Here is a 22,346-nt window from a genome sequence, read left to right as displayed (position 1 = left end):
CAGATACTTTTCATGAAGCCCTTAAATTAAAGAAACTTCTCCCCACAAGTCTGTCATAGTGATGATTGCTCAGTTAATCCAAATCATACATACCTTCCTCTACCATTTTGCTTCCCCTCTCTGTTATCACTCGGATGCACGGTGCATGGCTGGCAATATCAGCCTGGATGACTTGATGTCTGTTCAGAAGCTTCTTGGAGGCAATCAGATCCTTGCCTACAGAGAAAAATAACATCAAGGTCACTGTTCTAGTGGACAGAATAAGAAGAGGCTACTCTACTTCTTTTTAACTCATGGACCTACAAAGTCTTCCCTTTGAGGTAATAATCATTAAGTGGGCTTCCTGAAATTTACCCTGTTTGTCTGAATTAACTCTGCTCAGCTTTGTTCTTTCCCTTGCTTCTTTGTACTAAGAAAATCCAGCTCATTATTCTCCAAAAAAAAAAAAAAAAAAAAAAAAAAAGCAATGAATGAAGCACTATTCCCTTTGGATGATAGGCAGAAGAGTAAGTAAATTTTCAGCTCAAACTTCCAATATCATGCAACCAATTTTGTTTCAATGTACTATGGTGTAAAAAGCAGAATCTTCCACTTGCTAATTTCCATGAGTATCAGAAAGCTATTAAATTCTCTAAATCTAGATTTTTTTTCCTACCATAAAGTGGCCCAATGTTCCTTATTTTATAGTTTTCTTTGTAAGGATTAGAAATAACTTATTTAAAAGTGCCTCACTCACTGATTAACATTAATGAGCACATAATGAATACTGTGCAATGTTAATTTTTTCTTCTTTGAAGGTCCTCAGTTTCATCTGTCCACTTCATCCTGCCTGTCACCCATCCATGGTTCACCTCTCTTCCCTCCAAAATTTTCTTCCCTATACTTCACACTAAATGTCTCTCCAGAAACTCTCTAAGCCCATCTATCCTTCAAAGAGATCTTTTCTCTTCTAGAGGTTTTCCCAGACTAGCCCCTCCACTGTCATCATTGTCCAGCCCCTCATAGATACAGCCAATACATGTATGTTAAGTTTACATCACATTTATGTGCACTTTTTCCTTTATTTCAGTGCAAGTTTCCTGGCACTAATGATGGTGAACTGGTAACTTTCAAAGGAAAGGAAAATATGTATTTTTATCTGCTTACTTCAACCCTTTATTCCTGGTAATAGCTCACATGCATCTTTGCAAAAGCTCCCTTTATAAAAGGGAGCCACTGACAACACAGACAAAAACACTCACACACTAACCACAATTGCTCAGCCAAGGACCTTGGCAATAACCTAAGTTAGAGCAAATGGCAAAAAGCTGATCTCTTTAGCTCTTCCCAGAGGCCTTAAACTCACGGCACTGTTTGTGTCTGGTTTTAGGAGGTATGAATTTTTTAAAAAAATCTTCTTTTTGAAATCTGGAAAAATTCTCATGAGTCTAAGGGGGAAGATCTGAGGACAAACTTTGCACCCCCTCACCGATGAATCCCAGATCTTTCAAGCGATCTGCAGAACTTGGTCTTCTCCCTGTGGCTCCGCCTCTCAGGAATGTACTAACCAAGGTACGTGGAAGCTGCTGCGGGTTTAGTCTCTTGGATCCAGGCCTCCTCATCCTCTGTGTCTCTGCAGATCTGGTGCAGGCGGAGATGGTCAGTGAGCTCATCCTTCCGTAAGGCCAGCGGCTCTTTCAAGGCTTCAAACCGGGACACCAGGTACTTCCTGCCTTGCCCGTATGTCCCCAGCATACTGGATGGCCTATTTCTTCAAAATATGCCGCCAAGTCTGTGAGGGTGTCCACCTGATTCTGAAGGAGAAATAGAATGGGCATTAGAAAATTCCATCATTTCGTTAAAGAAGATGAGAGTTTGGTTTTTGGGGTGGGGCATGGGGAGAATCAGCTTCCGTACATACTGGGTTTAAGCCTCTAATCAAATCAGTGAAATAGAGTGGGAGGGGTCACTCCACGGAGAACCAATTCCTCAGGCCAAAAGCTGTTTACAGGGAAGTAGTTCTGAAGCCACGTTTTAGAAAGGACCAAATGTTTAGAGGGTTTGCCAAAGAAATCAGAGAACCCAGAGCCTTTAGCCTTCTAAAGCCTTAATTGTTCGGGAGTGCGGATGAATTGAGGTCCTGAGGAAAACAGCAGGAGGCCTTTTCCATTTCAGTTCCCCTTCCAACCTCTTCCTCATCCTTTCCAATGAGCTATAATTGTAACTAGCATGGACACCACTGAAGTTTGAGTTTGTCGCGTAGCAGGAACAATGCCTATGAGATGAAATCTGATGTGGCAAAAACCAACATCAGAACCTCTGAAAGAGAAACCCAAAGGCCTTTCTTTGGCCATTACCCAGTTGTGTTTGTTTGAGTAAATCACTGTCCCCGTTTGGGGTGTATCTGAGGAAGGAGGAATACAGAAACAAGAGTTTTAATGATCTTCCTAGAAATAAAATTTTAATGGTGTTACTATACGGTAAAATAGAGGCAAGAGATTAACTTCATCTTTATTAGTAAGGTCAACTCTAACTGGCCTGGCAGTAGAACAGAGCATAGGATCTTTGTTTGTCTGTCGTTTGCTTTTCGGGGTGAGGGATGGTGGTATATGAGAAGTGCTTCAAGAAATGGGTGAGCCACAGGTGTTGGTTTTGCTTATTCTCTTTTGCAGTCCAGTGCTCAGCTGATACAGAGTTCGATCTGTCTCTTCTCAATCTGGAACAAACCGTTGACCCTCAACAGCTTCTTAAAACATACACTCACTCCTGCATGAGGAATTAAAGACTCCATAAAGAGTTGAAATTAAAGTCTCCTACTAGCCAGCTGCTCTCATCTCTTAGGACATTTTAACTTTGGAAAACACCGCTGTGTAATAATAGTGTGATTTTAAAGCATCACAGTTGTCATCAGGGTGATGGACCCCCTGTGCTATTTGAGAACTAATATAGTGCATGATGCCTCCAGCTCGAGACACAGAAGATTTGGCTGCTGGCCAACTGCCATTTTATCCTGGGAAAATTCTTCACCTCTTTCAATCTTAGTTTCCTCATCTATATAAAGAGAACTTTGGACCAGAGGATGTTTATGATCTTTTTCAAGTTCAGTATTCCATATCAAAAAAATTTTTTGCAAGCACGATATTTTGGCCACTACTCCAACCAGAAGAACCAATCCCTAATGATCAGATGTCCCGGCTTTCCCAGACAGGGGCACATACCCTTGTTTATGACATGTTTACACATGCTGTTCCTCTTCTTTGTACTTTTTAATTTACTTTTCACTAAATCCTACATTTTTACTCCTTTGAAAATCTGTTCCACACTCTCCTCCTCCATCTAGATTTCAAAGCTAACCTTATATGATTTTCCTAACTCCAGTCTTTTGCTTAAAACTCCATCAACCCATACCTAGAGCTATGTAAGTTATTGGATTTGTTTTATTTTGGGGTTTTTTTCCCCCGTTTTCTGTAGATTATTCTGTCTTTTCCATTTAACTAAGAGTGACCAAAGAACAGACATCATGGAAGTATATTTTAACAGGACAGATCAGTGGGACTTTCTAGGGAACAGCTTTAAATTCTAGGGAAAAGTTTTAAATACAAGATAGGATTTCTGGGATAAGAAATGAGTCAATCGAAAGTAGATTTCCACTGAGTCCTCCAGAAATTCACATGCAGTATCTATACTCTAGAAACCTGTTGGATAAATTTACTTAAAGTAACAGTCTAGTGGGATTTCAGGGGGATAACCCTGAAACTAAGAGCCGAGACACCTGCCTCACAGTCCTGGTCCTGCTGTGAATTTTTTTTCTTTGACGTTGGGAAAGTCACTTTACTTCTATGGTAGGATTTAAAATATTTTCAAGCTTTGAATTGCAGAATGCCAGAACAGAAATAGGCAACTTTTTTCATAGGTGAGGATACAGAGGTGTAAAAAGGTCAAAAGATACACCAAAGATCACATCACTAGTAAGCGATGAGGCTGTGTATAAAACCCAGGTTTATGGATTGAAAGTACAATGTTATATTTAGAGAAGTCCATACAGTCTTACATCAGCCGTGGGGTTCTGACAGGACACCAGGTACCCAGGAGAATGGCTGGATGAAAGGAGATATTGGAAAAAGGCAGTTGCCCAACTAAAATTTTTGATTTTATCTTTAGTTTCCTGCTCTCTTTGTCTTTTAATAGTAATTACTTATAAGTGTGTTCAGAGCATAAGCAGGTGCGTTGGCCTCCAACTGGCCAAAAAGCAGACCACAAACCTGATGAGCAGCCATGTCAGACTCGAGGAGGGCGAGTTTCCTGAGTAGGTTCTGTACGCCCTTCAGGTCTTTCCCGTAATCCTCAGAGACAACCTGCCTTTCCACCTCCTGCAGCCAGTGTTTCAGGTCTTCTGCATTATTTTCAAATTGCAGCAGCTTGCTAGCTTCATACAGCAGGATCCCTGCGAGAAGACCCAAGGTATAAGGCAGGTGTCATAATGGATCCTTGTGACTGCACTAACACACGTTACAACAACTTCAGGAAGCAATATAATATTTTGATATTCCAATGGGGAAAAATAGAGCTGTCTCACATGATTATACAAGAAATCACCAGTCAATGTGTAGAATTCGGATGGTATTTGTTTTTGAACACAGCAGGGCTCTCAAAACAAAGATAATATGTTCACTCCCTGCTAAGGGGCAGTGTTGCTGTTAGATTTTAACTGTCTTGGGAATTTTCATGCCATTTGTTACTCTCTGTTGAGACCTCCTTTCCAAAGGGACTCAAACACAAGCACCGCATTTTCCAAGAGACGTCTAAAACTTGGGGTTGTCGCAGTTCGAAATTTTGAAGTGTCTTTTCATAACTATCTTTCTCAGAACTTGGCCAAACCCCCTCTTAGTGCCTGTCCTTCATCACAAACCATGCCTGACAATTTTCTCTTCCAGAAGATATCTTGATTATTCACGCTGTTCTCAGCTAAATTCTTTATTCTATGACCTTATAGGAATTATCTGTATTATTTCTGTGAAGCAATTACTGTATTTCTTAATGCTGTAGAGTAGCAGCAACTTACTGTTACAATCAAGTTGGATTTTTTTTCCTAAACCAAAACTCAGGGTGCCATCCACAAAATCCATACGACGTCTGTCTTCTATAACCAGGGCAGAGTCGTGTCTACAGGTGGTTTATGACAAAGGGGATATTGACAGAGGAACTTCATTATTTGTGTTAATTGTGACAATCGATTAATTTTCCACAGTAAGAGGTGAAGTTAAATGTAAGTAGAGGCTATTCAGGCAGACATGTGAGAGTTTTTTAAGACCTTACAGCAGAGCCTGAACATGCTCAGACAAGTGAAAACTAGCAGCAAATCATCAAGCCCTGTTTATAAGAATAAAATATCGTGGGAATGTCACATGTGGCATTACTATCTAATTTAATGACCTAGGTCTTAATATCTTGTCTCATTTATAGAACCAAAATATGTAAAATCTAGCTTAAGGACACTAGTTTTAAGTGCAAAACCAATACTGAATTCATGGTACCTGAATACATATTCAAGATAAAGGGAAAACGTGGGAGAAAAGTGAAGGAAACAAAAGTAACTTCAGTTGAAAAAACCCTACACACATGAAGAAAACACAAAATTGTGTGAGTATACAGTGCGATAAATCTCGATTGGATTTTAAAAATTTCTCAACCAATAAAGGAAGACGCAGGAAAGCAAATGAGTAGCGTCCCTTCTCAGAGAGGTCACCAGGGAAATTCAAGGTGATAAGACGAAAAAGGTGGGTTTCAGAATTTGGGAGTTCATTTTCGCACAAAGCTCTGCTCCGAACCTTTCTGCTCTGTAGCCTCCAGCAACTCCTTCCAGAGTCTGTCAACCTCCCTCAGACGAGCAGCCGCACTTTCAGAGGCATAGTGATTGCTCTCAATCATCTCCTGACCAGTTTTCTTTAGATCATTGAGCAGGATCTTCTTAGCTACCAATTCCTCTTCAAAGACTTGCTGCTTTTGAACCTGGATCCTCAAGGTCTGTATATCCTGAGACAAAATGGAAAAACAGAACAAAACAAAACAAACCATTACTTGACGAATAAAGGGGCGTACATTTTGAGGACGAGGATTTCTTTTCACCACAAATCTAACTGAACTGCGAAGAGGATGTAAGGGAGGACTGTCCTAGTCCAAGCATAGAGCCAGAGGATGTTTAGGAGACTATGCAACCAATCCCTCCTTCCACACAAGTGGCAGACATGGCTAATCAATCCCTGAATTTGTTTCTACTGAGTCTGGGTATGGTCGGAAGATCATTTAAAATATGACACTCCATGCAAGCATTAATAACCAATCAGAGCTGTCATAAAGGATGAAGATTACCTTTCATTCCTATCCTAGTATACGAAGCATCCATCCTTCTGCCCCATATAGAGAAGATCTGTTTACCCTACATACACTGGAACCATAACTCCTCTAGACAACACAAGCATGTAATGCTGAGTTTTACAGAGTGAAAGGCATTGGTAAGATGCTCAAAGTTCTATAAAAACGTAAGAACAAAAGGATCAGAGGTATACATTTAAGACTAAATTATGTCTAGAAAGGTGAGTACTGGGAATAGATATTGGCCTAGAAATCAAGAGACTAATTCTAGCCCTGACTGTAAATGTGAAAATTTGTGAGTCTGTAGGTGTGTGTGCATGTATCATAGTTTATTTTGTGAGTGAAAGATACGTGTTTTACACAACCCCAAGGCAAAGAAACCTATGGCTCAGAGATAATTCTGGAATTTTTCAACGTCACACAAACTAAAACAGGACAGGGAGAGAATTTAAGCCCAGTTTTTACCTTCTCCAGAAAGAATTCATGCTTCTAACCCTTAGGTTAACCTGCTTCCTAAATACTTGGCCGACCTTGGGCAACTCACTTCACAGTTCAGATCCCTGGTTTCCCCATCTATAAAATAAAAACGTGTTCCTCTCCAGCTACAAAACTGTGTCAGTCTACGTTATACCAAAACCTTGGATTACTTTTGAGTTCCAAATAGCTTGAATGTACATTATGATTAGACCCAATATTTTCCTACTGTTAAGGGTGGAGAGGGAAGCAGAAGGGGGCATAAGCAACTAAATAAGGAGCAGTTCCTCCTTTCCCCCATTCTGTTCAGGACCACTGGAAATTGTGCCAGAGAAAAGGGGTGATGGGCAACAGGGTACAGGAAAACTGGAAACTAGATTCTTCGCTAGATATATAGTCCTGGAGGAGTCATTGCCCTGCTCTGAGACTCTGTCTTCTCATCTACAAAGTGAGGTTTGCCAGCTGAACGTCACTGTCCTTCCAGTTCCAAGACTCTAATTCCATGAAATTCAGTCCCAAAGGGTGTGTCCAGGGTCTGCAAATCCTGCCTACCTTGCAATCTTTATCATCATCTGCCAGTTTTTTCTTCTTGTTGATCCAGTTCTTTAGGTCATCTATGTCCCGAAACAGTTTCTGCAGAAGCAATGAATTTTCCAGCAACTTGCGTCGAGTGGCAGCCCTTTCACGTAAAGCACGCTGTCGGGCCAACAGCTGCAAAAACCATACACAGACTCACTGTCAGCAAAATCAAACATGGATACATGAGATTCACCGCCCACCACAGTCATCACGCTCCAACACCTCCCCTGACCCCAGTGCACAGGCAGGTGGAGGCACATCTGGGACCTTGAAAATACCTTATCCCGGATAGCAGCGATGTTCTCTGAATCATAGTGGTTGTTGTCAATCAGTTTGGTTGCAGTCTTGTCTAAGGTCTGGGGAAAAAAAAAAAAAAGGAGTGCTTTCCCCTCAGTGGTCATGAGTAAGTGGCCACAGTTTGACTAGTTTAAAGAGGAAACATGACAATGTGGGGAAAAGACAAGTTCCAAAGTCAGACCTAGGTCCCACTTCTGATTTATTTTATAAATTACATTTCAAAATGTATATTTCAGGCAAGTTAATTACCCTCTCTATGCCACAATGTTTTATAAATCTAGGTTACAGTCAGCGAATGCTGATGTCACTACCAAGTGAATATCTGACCTATTCTTTAATTTTTAAGAGGAATTACTATTGATATAGCCATGTCCAGGCTCTATTTGTCTATCTATCTATCCATCCATAGTCTGTCATATAAACTTATATCTACATCTAATCTCTAACTACATGAGGAATGAAGTGAGAAATCACAGATGTGAATTTTTACTCATAATTCATTCATGAACTCCCAAAATCGCTAGAGCCCAGGATGGATTAATTGATTGAGAATAGGAAAATGACCTGAAATAAATGATAGCCTTTTACAAATCCTAATTTACTTCATGCTGTTAGATTTTACCAATGAGAACCAACAGAATAAGCATATGGATTTGTAAGGGACCATATTACGTGCCATACTGACTGAAGATTAACAGAGAAGACTTGGAATTTTGTTGTTACTGTTGGTGGTGGTGGTGGTTGTGGTATAAATACACGTGTGTGCATTTAAAACCAGCCCCATCCTAGGAGATGGCCAAGGATATACAATATATTGGGCAAATAAAGTCCAGTCCTCATACTTCTTGCTTATATACTGACCAGTTTCTGTGACATTGTAACTTAAAGTTCATAGAAAAACCATAGTAGCATTAAATGAGAAACACATAGATGAAAAGACACAGGGAGAAATAGATACTACTTAGATATCTAGATACGAATCCAGAAAACTAAAGGGCGATATTACTGGAGAGGAGAAAAACTCAAAAAGTAAATAATACATTTCAAACTTTTAAGTGATGATTCTATGTTGGACATGGATCCAATCGTCTCTCCTTATACTGCAGAAAAAAGAAGACAATCGTGCACTTCATCAGAAATATAAATGACTTGAAATCTTTAAAAACTTTCTAAATTTGCTTTGCAGGGTGAGAAATGTGTTGATAAAAATGGGTATGATTATTTTTCTGGGTATTTTCTCTTTTAAGAACAACCTTCATATTCCGTCTGACAGTTATGAGTGGTTTTGAAGATTGGCGTTGTATGGGATGATATACACAAACATGAAGCCTGAGCCCGAACCAGGGCCCATTGCTTACTGTGATCTTCTCCTCCTGGGCGGTAAAGGCTTCCTCAAAGTCACCGTGGCTCTGAAGAAGGGCTTTTACGCTGCCCAGGGAGTCTCCCAGGTCCTCATTTTTCAGGAAGGCCTATAGTAGACAGAAAGCTACATCTTAGCTGTGCCTCATTGGTAAGAAACATTCCCTTTGGAATACTTCTGAGAAAGGAGTGAGGAAGGAGGTGAGGGGATGGAGGCAAGGTGGGAATTAGCACAGAGGAGGAGAGGGGGTAGAGACTAACTTAAACAGCAGGAGCTCCAGACTCCCTTCCCAATCCTCTACACAACTTCATCACCTTTGTCTCTGTGTCTGTCCCAGCCCATCTAGACACTATTCTGAGATCACAAAGCTGCCTCAAGAGGACCACTCACTCATCTCCTCCAGGAAATCTCTGGTTAACCCTGCCTCACTCATCCCATTTTCTCTTCCTGACCCCTTGACAATTGGATATTCATTTTTGTCTCATGTTCATTTGGGCTTCAAACTTCTCTGCTTTGTATTCAGGTATTTTTCTGTGCATTTGTCCATGAGGGAATTGCAAGAGCCTCATAGACAGTGCCAATCTTTTCTCCTTCTTGAGGCTCACCCTCCATTCCCAGGTGAACAGAAGGGGTTGTGAAGGTGCTGACAGTAGTAAATGAGGAGTGGGACAAGTGGCTTCCAGACACTTGCTGAGCCCCCCACCCCTTGTTACCTCCTGTCTACTCATCCAGCTGTCCACTTGCTCACTGTCACGGTAGAAGATGTGCAGCTCCAAGCACTGCTCGTACTGATTCTGACGCCTGTCCCACAGTTCCAGCAGGGTGGACCAGGTGTGGTCGAGTGTTGCCATCTTTTGAAAGGAGGAGATAATGTACCAGACTAAGTGATGTAAGTCAGACAAAGACACAAATGGTATGATACCACTTATAAGTGGAATCTAAAAACAATGACACAAGTGAACTTATTTACAAAACAGAAAGAGACTCACAGATGTAGAAAACAAACTTATGGCTACCAAAGGGGAAAGGGGGAAAGGTGGAGAGGGCTAAACTGGGAGTTTGGGATTAGCAGACACAAACTACTATATATAAAATCTGCAAACAACAAGGTCCTACTGTATAGCACTATATTCAATAGCTTATAATAACCTATAATGAAAAACAATATATGTATATATGTATATGTAACTGAATCACTATGTTCTGCAGCAGAAAGCAACACAATATTGTAAATCAGCTATACTTCAATTCTAAAAAGAGAAAGAATGTACCGGAAGATACTTCATTTATTTTATCCTACATTTACTGAGCATCTAATACATGCAAAGCCTCTTGAAGGATCCAAAAATGAATAGGCAACAGGCTTTTCTCCTAAGGCTCTATCATCTAAGTGAGTAACTGTAGTATAGGTCAAACGAGATAAATACTGTAACAGAAGTACAACACACTTGATATGTATAAATAAAGAAGAAAAGATTAATTCTGATTTGATGAACCAGGGAGTAGAAGTGTGGAAAGTATTGTATCAAACAGAGATTCAAAGAGCAGGGCAGTGAGGAATCAAGATTGTAGGAGGACATAACTTCACAAGCAAGTAATTCCTCCAAGTAATCATTAGATCATGCAACGTGCTCCGGAGAAAAGGGCGGTGTCTGAAAATGGTAGACGTTTCATGAAATTCAAGTTCATAGAGCACTTAAATTATCAGATTGAGAAGTTTGCACTCTACTCCAAAAGCAGATGAGGAAAGAGAAAAGTGACATTCTGAAACTTAAAAACCTTTGTTTCTGCCCAAGAATTTGCCCAAGAAACTCCAGCTTATCAAAACAGTTGCTGTGTTAACTTTATCCAAAAAAGCACAAATTATCAGCATCCCAGGATAATAGGTAAGCTTCCAAGGATTTGGGTCCTGCTATTCTTTTGGCATAAAATTGTTAAAAATAAAAATCCATATTATAATGTTCCCATAGAGTTTTTGGCAAATTCAAAATATGGTCATCTCAACCTTCGCCATATAGCACTGGGGACTGTGCTTGGAATCTAATGAGATGCAAAGAGCCTGCAAATCTTATTTCAGTTACCATTCCAACGAATTCCTGTCTGTGGTGTCTGTGACTGAAGCAAAATTTCTCAGGGGTCAGGGGGTTGAAGTGAGCCCCTGGGATCCAAGCGGTTAGGACGATGTCAAACCTGCTTCTTCATTCAGTGTAATTCTGAGTGTTTAAAGCTCTCCTGTTGTTTAATATAGATGGAGAAACAGATATAGGAAAATCAGTTTGATTTGAGGCAGTATAGAAGAGAGAAGAAAGATAGCCATATGTTAGGCACCATGCTAGGTACCTTAAAGAATCCAAGATGGCTACAGTCCTCAAAGAATTCACAACCTGGGGATGAGCGTGTGAAAGGGATACAACAGAGCACATGCGACAAGGCAAGATGGGATGCAGGTTTCAAATTAGGGAGAAGGTAGGTTGATGAAATTAGGTTGGTGAAGTAAAGTCTCAGCGGTGAAGAATGGTTTTTCAATTGGCTCAGTTCTGCTAAAGCAACATGTGAAGGAAGCAGTGTGAAATTTGGGCCCATATTAAGATGTTAATAAGCCTTCTATCCTCTTCCCATTCAGAGATGATCATATTAGTATGAGATTAAGTGAAGGCTAAATAAATAGAGAAATTTCACAGACTGTTAAACGAGATTACCTTTTCCCGAATTTCATCAGAGGCTTCATGATGGGCATCCAGCAGGGCTTTTCCAGTCTCATCAACCAACTGACGTCGGTTATGGTAAGAGTCAATGTTATTCTGTGGCCACAAGACAAAATGTCTTAAAGTGCAGCTAGAAACTTTGTGGCAGTCTTGGCACCTCCCTCGTCCCTCTCTAACCTTATGTTGCTGGTGCTTGTCCAGCAGGGCTTCTGCACCCGTGACATCTATGGGCAGCTCATCGGCACTGATCAGAGCAATCTTCTCCTTCATCCAGCGTAAGAGCTCATCATAGTCGGATAAGAACCGCTGGTACCTGTGGAAAAGATAAGGGAAAAGGCTAGAAGGAGAAACCAGGTGCAAATGGACTTTGAACAAAGAGCTTGGGTTGGGCTAAGATGTGCAACATGCTTCTAGCTCTAACCCTCCACCTCCCCTTCCTCTGATGTGCTTCCTGTTCCTTTAGGGCTGCAGGCTGTGAGTCCTTCACGCCAGGTTGAATACTCCCAGGGTAGATGTGTCATTGTGGGATAAGGCACTTGGGCATTACCTCTCCAAAATCACAAAGTCAGACCTGCCCCAAGTGGAGTAAAGTACTCCCAAGGAAGCCAATAAAGAAGCACACAACATGAAGAACAGGAGACACCTTGTGAGAAGGAGCGACTAGCGTTAGGGTTAGGAGAGCTTGTGTATATTAGCTCACCCTTAACCACAGCAGTAAAAAAACAAACAAACAAAACACACACACACACACACACACACACACACACACACAAAAGGGTTACCTATTTGAAAAAATTAGAAGCTCACCATTTGATTTTAAATCATAACAAGAAGGTAAATACTATTTTCTGGTGATTGAATATCAGAAAAATCAATTGCGGAATTGATGCTCAAGTCCTTTTTGTAAGCTAACCTACATTCAGGAAATAATTCTAGATTTATTTTATGCACTTCAACTTGGAAACTAATTCCAGTTCCTTAGCCAGGGCCAGGATTTTGACATGTTTCTTCAGCTACTTTTCAGCTCTGTGGGCCACTTCGTAGCTTCCTACAACTATACAAATAGAGGAAGACAGAAACAGTACAGGCGAAAGACGGCGTCATGCTGAGTGTTATATCAGCCTGCAAAGGACTTCTGCTGGCAAATTAAAACTTCTCTTGCCTCTGCTGAGCAGGGAGGAGGGCCGGCTCACTCATTATCTTACTCCTTTCCCTCTTACCTCTGCTTTCGATATTATTCCTGAATCCCATAGAGAGCGATAAAGCAAGAGAGAAGAAGGGTTTCTCACCGATAAGAAGCCTGTAGCTTTTCATATCTGCTGGCAGCCAAGGTGCAGAAGTGCTCCCAGTTGGAGACCAGATCCTCTTTTATCTGCTGGATCTGAGCTGCATCTGAAGGATGGGAAAGCTTCAGGCTGTCTGCTTTCTCACGTAACTTCTCCACCTTTGGGATGAAAAAGAAACCTAGTGGATGAAGGTGGGTTAACTGGCTGGTGACGAGTGGCAACTTTGTTGTATGCACAGATGTCTAATTATAATGCTGTACACCGGCAATTTCTATAATTTAAGAAGAAAAAAGAAAAAAAAAAAAACCTAGTGGGAAATCCAGGCCCACTCTGGTCTTCCCAACAAAGTTTTATGGGAGCGATGTAACAAAATAATCATGTGAATAAGAATAATTTATTAGTGCATTTATGTTGATCTATTTATATTAACATATTCATGTAACAATATTAACAATAATTACTGACCACTTTTTGTCTCTCATTGTGCTAAGCATGTCACACGAATTTTCTTGTTTTATACTCTTCTTTTAATATTACTAGGAGGCAGAAACTATTCTCATTCCCCTTTTATGAGAAAACTGAGAGGTAGAATGTTTTATTTGCTCAAGGTCACTCAGCTAGACATGGTCAGAAGCCAGGTTTAGACATCACCTGTCCTTCATTACGCTCTATACTATTTCCATAAATATGGTTGTGGGAATCAGAAAGACATTTCTGCTCAGGAAAATTTCTGCCAGGACAACTCCAGTAATGCCAGATCATTCTGAGCACAATTCCTGAGGAGTGGGGTTCCTGGGGCAAATTCCACATGCTGTTGTTAGTCTTTCAGTCGTACTCAACTATAATTAGATATTATCTAGGATTTGACATTTTATTATCATTATTCATCAAATCATGATATTTTATTATTCATTATTAGGGAAAAAAAAAAAAAGACCAAGGGCAAAAAATAAGCAAGAACAAAAGAAGCAGAATGGTGAGGCAGTTTTCAGAAAGTTGACACAGGGGCAGAGTGATGATTACAGCCGAGCAAGTGGGAATCTCCCTGTGGGCTGACTCCGCTGCATATGCAGGAGTGACTGGTTTAAGTTATGGGTCAAGTTGTGAGGGGAAGAAGTAAGGGCGGGAGTCGTTCAAAAACACAGGCTTGCTCAAAGTTCTAGTATGCCTATGTCTACCATAGGGATAGAAACTGCGATTTTCCAGCTCCCAGAAGAAAACTCAAAGGTGGGTTTAATAATGTGCTTTAAGTGTCTGAGTTTATTAAAAAGGGGAAAGAAGAAAAGTCTTTCCTTTTCTACTGAGTGAAGGACAAAAAGAAACAAGACTCAATCAGTCAAATCCATACCAAAGGATATTCTAAAAAATAAATGGCCTGTAATCTTTAAAAATGTCAAGATCATTAAAATCAAGGAAAAACTGAGGAACTTTTCCAGGTTTAAGGAGTCTAAAGAGACTTGATATCTAAATGCAACTTGTGATTCTGAATTGGATCTTTTTTGGTACAAACGTCACTGTTGGGACAGTTGGTGAAATTTGCATGGGGTCTCTGGATTAGATGTTCATTTCCTGACTTTTATGGTTTTAATGTGGTTATATGAGGACATGTCTGCATTTATGGGAAATACATACTTAGTATTTGAGGGTGGTGCATCAGACTGGCAATTTATTCTCAAATGGTTCAGGAAAAAAAGCTGTGAGTGGTGTGACGGAGTTCATTGTGCTTATATCTGTCCAACTCTGCATTCAGTAACATCTTGAAATTGACTGTGATGGGAGTATTTATACCACAGAAATTAACAAATGTTACAATTCAGACCTTTTTTGCCCTGGAGAACCAACTGTTGAACATGTATCCGCACACCATTCTTTGTAGCATCTTTCCACTTTTTTTTTTGTAAATTTTTATTGTTTCAAAAAATTATTAAATAGAAAAAAAGATTGAATAAGAAGTTACTGTTTCAACCTCTCCTTTGAACAAGACTTGCAATAAATACATAAAGAGCAAAAAGAAAAGAAAGATTCAGCCACAACAGCAGAAAGCATGGTTAGATAAATGAAAAGACTCTCTGGCCACAGGCTACTGAGTAAGATTAGGAAACCATTCTTGAAGCTATCTTTTTTTTTTTTAATATATTACAAAAAGCATGAGGCTACATAAAACATATACATATATTTAAATTAAAACAATTTAGGTAAAATTAAGGGATATCAATATTCACATACAAGTTATAAGGGGAGATATATTCAAGGGCCACAGAATTTGAACACCAAATGACTCTTCTAGCTCAAGAGGTTAGCCGTTGCTTCAACAGGCTTACCTTGTCATGCATGCCTTTAAGGTTCCCCTCAAGCCCTTTGTGACTGTGCAACAGCGCCTCAGAGCTAGCAAGGTTTTCGCCATAATCCTCAGAGGTGAGCTGAGGCTCCTTCTCCGTAATCCACTGGATGATTTCGGTCACATCCCTGCCAGACATCCACATGAACTCCAACGAAGGAAGAAGGCGGGTATTCCAGGGCAAAGAGCACACAGCAAAGACCACCCTAGTTCGCCCAGCCAGCAGTTACCCTACCATCCCACGCTCTAGCGAGAAAGTAAAGTAAAGAGTTCTTGCTTTGAACGATTTTCATTGAGATGTAGAGACCTGGGCATCCTGACAACTGAGCCTCCAGATACACTTCTCACATTGGAGTCAGCTCTTACGAACGTCCCTCTCAGCATCACCTTCCTCCCTCTTCCAGTTCTTAATCTGCTTTCCTCGCCCCTGCAGAGCTTCCTTCGCTAACTCACCGGTGCCATTTTTATTGCCTTACGTGACATTGGACACAAACTTGGCTAGGGAGTGGGTCACAATTCTCATAACTACTCTCTCCCTTGTTGTCTCTAAGGTGAGCACATGATTTTCTTTGGTTTGAGGTACTGGTCACTAACTGCTAAGGGCAGGCAGAGGCTAACACAAATAACAAACATGGTGCTACTGCGGAGTTTCCTGTAATTCAGTGGGCAGACTCCTACCTTTTGAATCGGTAGAGGTCTGCAGCCCTGGACAGTGTTTCCTGTCGCTGGAGAACCAGACTCTGGAGATGCTCCCAGGCTGTATTCACTTCATTCTGCTTTGACTGAATTGAGGGCAGCTCAGGATGCTTTTCCTGTGGGAGGAAACCAGTGCTGGACTTCGGCAAAAATCATTTAAACATTTCTTGTTTCATACTGGTTCATATTTTCCCAGAAGTGGAGAACAGCCACTTAGCCAGATACTACACTTCACTTAGCTCTGCTCCCTGACTCTTACTTGATCCACATTACCCAAATCTAGGGGGAAAAAAACCTGCCAGATAGTCTATCTTTTACCCACAGCAATGGACTAGCCTATGAACACAGGTTGCCCAAACACGTTATGTTCAGAACTCCACCACGTTGACGCCTGCTCAATACCCTTGAGAAATCCCGGAAACCAAGGAAAAGGAGAGGAAATTCCCTTTGCAAAATATGGCTACATTCTTCAAAACTTCAATAGTGTGATTCTTAGCACTTTGGGGGTCCTGACACTTTCGATATTCTTATGAGAGCTATTTCCCTCTTCCCAGAATTATACATACACACAGATAAATTTAATTTTGCAGAAAATTTCATACAATTTTTCTAACTGTCCAAAGCAATGAAGTTTACAAATATTAGATTAAGCTAGCAGCACCAGCCCATTTTGATACTTGGCAATTCTGAGTAGTTCCCCAAAGCCCATGTCTCCCTAATCCCCCCATCCCCTGTTTATTCCCATTTTGAAGCCTGTTCAGACAAAATTGTCCACTTCTCCTTCCTTGCTTATGAGTAGAAATGATATTCTCTGAGCTCCAGTACCCAGGCCCCGAAAGGCCTTTCAGCTTCTGCTCTTACCTTCTTGGAATAGTAACACATAAGAAAGCATGATTGACTGAAAGATGAGAGATCGTACGGAGGAAGCCTTCATTGTCTTTGCCAAAACCCCGGACGTGGGGGCAAAGTCATTCTAGATCTTCCACCCCAACTGAGCCACCGGATAACTGCAGCCACTTAAGAATACCAGGTAGGGTCAGGAGAACAGCCCAGGTGAGCAGCTGAATCACTAAATCATGAATCAGTGAATCTAACTCACTGAATCATGAAAAACACAAGACATCTGTTGTCTTAATTTTTGTGGTAGTTTGGTAGGTGGTAAGAGATAACTGAAAAATCTCCACAATGAGAAAAAGATGGTAGAGGGAAAGAATTTAGGGACTGGTGGAAATGTGTCCTGGAAAAAAATTGAGAAATAAGTTATTTTTCCCTACTCTAGGATCCATTCATCCTGAAATCTTGGTTCTGTTAACACAGAAATATCATTCCCATTATAGAGCTGCAGTGATAATGAACCCTTAAATGGAAATTCTAATAGCCAACTGTTGGAGTTTCTAGTTCCTTCATGTGCATATAAAATCAGACTGACTTCCCAGTTCTTACATATGCTAGGGATTGTTTATTCACACAATGAGCGCTTATCTGCTCAGATATTAAACACTTATTCAAGCATTTTTGTAAGTAAGTGAAGGTAAATCTGCCTCTTTTTCCCTTCCCCCACACGTGGAAAGATTCAGTTTAATGATTTCATGTGTATTATGAAAGCTCACCATTATTTTATATTCTTTGCTACTTTATTCAGGTTCTTCCTCATGAAGAAAGAGTGCTTCAGAAACTTGAGAACTCCAGGTACTGCACAGTGCAAGAATAATCTCATTGTGGACTTAATTCCTTTGCATACACACATACACACACAGACACACTCACGCACACCTCCATTTCCATGGAGTGGCAAGGGATAAATTCAGAAAGAAGAAACTTCTCTGGGAATGTTATTCCAGGCACAGGCACACCTCTGTTTTCTGGCAAGGTCCTATCTTTTTCCCGTCCCACCTACTAACGGCTAGATGTTCTTCTTGAAGATCAGAGCAGCTTGCCCTGGACTGGCTCTGTTGCTCCCCACCTCACCTTGGCACACTCATTGGCATACTGGTTCACTCCATCCACTCTCTTCTTTCTAGCTTCCAGATCCACCTGGAACTCTTCAAACTTATGCAGAACCTCTGTGTGCTCCCATTCCTTATCTGGCTTCTCTGATGTCACTATAGCAATCTGTAGGCACAGAAAATCTAGTAAGTCACCAGCAAATGTTTAGGAACCCCCGCAGGTCAAATGCCCCCAAACCTTTTCACATTCCCAGGATAACTCAGGAGGAGATACTGGTGGAACCTGGGCGAACCCCTTCAGGGGTTCAGAAGCAGGACTGAATTTCCTGATGTAGCACCCTGGCCCAAGAGACAATGGTCTTCGGGGTAATTCTTCAGAGAGACCAGACACATTGTTAGCAAAAGCTTCTGCAGGCATCTTTTTGTGTTTTGGAGCATAGAAAATAAATCCATCTTGGTTCTACTCATTTCAACATACTGAGTGTTTACGAAAGCATTGTGCTAAGCACTTGCTTGTGTAAATTTTCAGTCCTAACCATATGATTATTCTTTAAGTATTTAGAAAAATAGAATTCTCCACAGTTGTTGGATTAGGGAAGGAGCTGGCAGTGCTCTCAGCCTGAACCCAGAGTAAGAGCAAAAATCTGGGAAGAGTGAAGGCTCATGGAAGGCAGAAGGGGAACCAGCCTAGATCATCTTCCAATGCACACTTTTTGTGTAAGTCTCACCTTCTTCATATTGAGATTCATACATTTAGACTTATCCCCCAGCACCCTCCAGAATACCCCTAAATCTTTGCCAACGTTCCTCTTTCTTCCAAGGAACCAAGCCCAGGAACAGATACCCAGACTTCTTTATGGATGGCCTGCATTAAACTGCTATGGGATGTCCAGGGCAGAGGGACGCAAAGTCCAATACGCATACAGTTTTGTCCTATACCTTGTCTCTGATCCACTCCAAGAGGTCAGCGCAGTCCTGTGAGTACTGCTGAAGCTTCAGGGCTTGCTGCAGCTGAGCGCTCTTCTCCCAGGTCAGCCTTAGCAGCTCGTCCCACAGGACGTACAGCTCTTCCAGACGGCCCTTTGGGAGGAGAGGCAAAGCCACTCAGGCACAACGCCTGCCGTGGAGCAGGTGAAGACCCAGAGAACTGCGCAGAGATGGACCTGGGTAATATTTCCTCCTCCCAATCACTCATGCATTAATTGTTCAACAAATATGGAAAGGAGAAAATAGGGTATGTATGGGAACAGCTATTAAACCAAGCCAGAGAAAAAAAAATTAATAATGCTTTCAGATTTTACAGGATGAAATGATTACAGATAATAAGACAATATGGAATAAGGATTCTTGAAAGACTGCTCATTTGAATTGGGCCCTGAGGGACAGAATACTGACAGGTAGATGATGGGCAGAGGGTGTTCAAAGCACTGGCAAAAACTTAGCGAGGACTGTTAGAAAGGATGAGATGCAATTTTTCTGACTTGTAAAGAAAATTAGTGGCATCAAAGCAATAAGAGAATTTTGAGACTATATAGTTGAGGGTTAACTTAGAAGAGCAGGTTTTATATATATTGTAGAATTGGGTAGCATCTGTATTATGTCTTCAAGAATCTTGTATTTTTCAACTGCTTCATGTCTCAAGGTAGCATGGAGGATGCAGACCACATTTCTCTCTAAATCCTGTCGTGGTACCGTCTGACATAGCCCCAGTGATGCTGAGAGATGTAAAGATGTTTCGAACTTTTCTCAAATATTTTAATTACTGTAGAGGGATTGATGGCACACAAAGCTGTAAATAACACAAGTATGACTTCTATTTTATAACAATAAATAAGTTTTTTGAGATTTTCTTTTTACAGAGTCTTTTTTCTAATAAGGTTTATTCTGGTTAAATTCTGTATCCCCTGACCATGTTTTGTTGACAGTAAAACAAGCTAGCATTTGCATACTAAATATGAAAAGAAAGTCCCAATTTTTAAATATGTAACACAAATTTGTCTTGACAGTTTTAAAAATACTTAAACAGTAAAAAAAAAAAATTGCTTGTACAGAAAGGAATGTGAATTGACTGTATCAACACAAACATGTTGGGAGAGTATATGAATTAATTTAGAAAAAGCTCGGGGAGGGGGTGGTATAGCTTAAGCAGTAGAGTGCATGCTTAGCATGCACAAGGTCTTGGGTTCAATCCCCGGTACCTCCTCTAGAAATAAATAAATAACCTTAATTACCTATCCCCACCAAAAAAATAAAAAAAATAAAAGTTAGAAAAAGCTGATACATTAATAATGGTTCCATAGTGGTAGTGATCTTCAGTCTTCAAGGCTCAGGGAAGACAAGCGGATTTTGGGAGATTTTTTTTTTCCCCTAAAATGAACAGAAGAGAGGGTTTGGAGAACTACAGTAATAGTCATAGCATGTAGGCTATGAAGAGAGAGAGATGCTTCATAGACAAAGGGAGAAAGATTTCAGAGAAGATTCAAAGAAAGAGCATCCTTTGTTTAGAGAGTTTAAGCAACAAGGACCCTGAGGTTAGAAGAATTCATTAGAAAGGACATTTGGGAAACCCAATTCATATGGGAAATGTGGAACTAGGCTGAAGTGGGCTTGATCTTGAGCCAAGTTATCCTGCAGTGACATAAGGAGGAATGTGCTATCTAATGACAGTTTTGTATCATCTAGCCCTTCTCCCTACTCCAAGGAACACTAGAACATCCCATCCTTTTTTCCTGCCCCAACCCAAGTAGAAGATAAGAGGCAGAACCATGGTTCCAAGCCAGTTACGTCAAGGTTTGCACCTGGTATAACCAATTAAAACTTTGATAACATAATCAACAATTTAGAACCATCTCTGACAGAGCCCCACCATACTTTTACCTTGGTGTCCTCATGGGCAAAATGCCCCTCAGCAATGTGGACTTTCCAGATATTTCCCAGCTCAGGAAGGACCTCTGATTTTGCTTGCACATCTGCTTTGAAGGATTTATGCTTCTCATATTCCTCCTGAAGTTTAGAAATCAGAGTTTATGGCTAACGAAGCCTAGTCTCCCTGGACCATAAGAAGGTCCTTTTGTTCCTCTTCTTTCTTTCAGGCAAAACTACTTATTTCCCGACTTAGATGGGGATAGTGATAATTTATGACTATAGCTGGAGAAGTCATATCCTAAAAGAAGTGGTCTTGGCAGACTACCACACATAGGTTTTCAAAGGGTCCCATGTTCAAAGTCAGGGGCCAAAGAGGAAATTTTTCCCAGTTTCCATTGCCTTTGGAATTTCCAGTAAATATTATTTTAAAGTCTAAATTGCCTTCTGTGGGAATGAAATCATGTAACACAGAGTTTTTCCTCTTCAGAAGAAAGAAGCCAAGTGCTATTGAAAGTAGAGCACAATAAGGAAGCTGATCACTACAATAATGGCTTTTTTTTTTAATTGAGAGGTTTTCTTATGCCAGATTATGCTCTTGTTGTCTTATATAAACTGATCCATGTAATAATGCTTTGTTCTTGCTCCAGGCGCTTCTCCTCCAATATCGACTGCACCTTTTGGGCTTGCCACCCTCTCTTCTGATCACGACTATAATTTCCGCAAGCAGAAGTGGGAGTTCCCAGCAGCCCTGTCTGCCTGAGACCTCTCATTTGAACTTAAGAAGAGGCCTGAATACCCATTTGGGAAAAATGCTGGTTAACTCAAATCTTTCTGAGGAAAGTAAAGACCAGTTATTTCAGAAGTGTTAATGTCTCTTCACCCCAGTTTCATCCTTAATGTCACAGAATATCGAAATCACATAGTGTATCATAAATTCATTGAATTCTCAGAGTTTTGCCCATAGCTTGACTTCAAATCAATGTTACATTTATAGAATGTTATCTAGAGTGAGTTTCCTTTGTAAATAAGATACTGAGGCTTAGGGAGATGAAGCCATGGGCAATTTAGAGACAGAATTACAGTCCCTAAATTCTGATCTTTCTGTTACATCATCCTTCTATGGTTAATCAGATGTACACTTACATTATTAGAATGTTTCCCTCCCTAGAGATCTTAGAGTCTACTCTGGGGAAGTCAGTGGAGTTGAGTGACCTGTTTGTTAGCTGAATCTTCATAGCTTTTATCGCCTACAATCTTGAGTTTCTCCAAGATCCATTTCTCCAGGTCATCTGCATCCCGTCTGAAAACGTTGTAGTAAAACTGGTCTTTAAGCTTCTGAGACCTCTCAGCAACCTGTTCCTTGAACCTCTGGTACCGAGTCAACACCTCCTGACGCCTCTCTTGGATCTCTTCTGCTGTTTCCAGCACCTTTGGCCAATCACTGTCCAT

At 40.7% G+C, this 22,346-nt stretch overlaps 1 protein-coding gene across 1 annotated transcript in view; it reads right to left on the bottom strand.

Moving 5' to 3' along the window:
- SPTA1 (spectrin alpha, erythrocytic 1) overlaps positions 1–22,346 on the bottom strand; it is a 55,535-nt gene extending 33,189 nt beyond the window's left edge. Inside the window, 18 exon segments of the mRNA XM_006178276.2 lie at positions 94–216; positions 1,548–1,728; positions 1,731–1,793; positions 4,242–4,423; positions 5,808–6,012; positions 7,378–7,536; positions 7,683–7,760; positions 9,060–9,170; positions 9,775–9,912; positions 11,761–11,862; positions 11,944–12,079; positions 13,056–13,210; positions 15,374–15,518; positions 16,069–16,202; positions 18,055–18,198; positions 18,972–19,112; positions 20,910–21,035; positions 22,110–22,346. Of these exon segments, the coding sequence (XP_006178338.2) occupies positions 94–216; positions 1,548–1,728; positions 1,731–1,793; positions 4,242–4,423; positions 5,808–6,012; positions 7,378–7,536; positions 7,683–7,760; positions 9,060–9,170; positions 9,775–9,912; positions 11,761–11,862; positions 11,944–12,079; positions 13,056–13,210; positions 15,374–15,518; positions 16,069–16,202; positions 18,055–18,198; positions 18,972–19,112; positions 20,910–21,035; positions 22,110–22,346 (2,560 nt within the window).

This window comes from Camelus ferus, chromosome 21 (assembly GCF_009834535.1).
Source record: "Camelus ferus isolate YT-003-E chromosome 21, BCGSAC_Cfer_1.0, whole genome shotgun sequence".
Classification (NCBI taxonomy): Eukaryota; Metazoa; Chordata; class Mammalia; order Artiodactyla; family Camelidae; genus Camelus; species Camelus ferus.
This window is presented reverse-complemented; position numbering and strand designations above follow the sequence as displayed.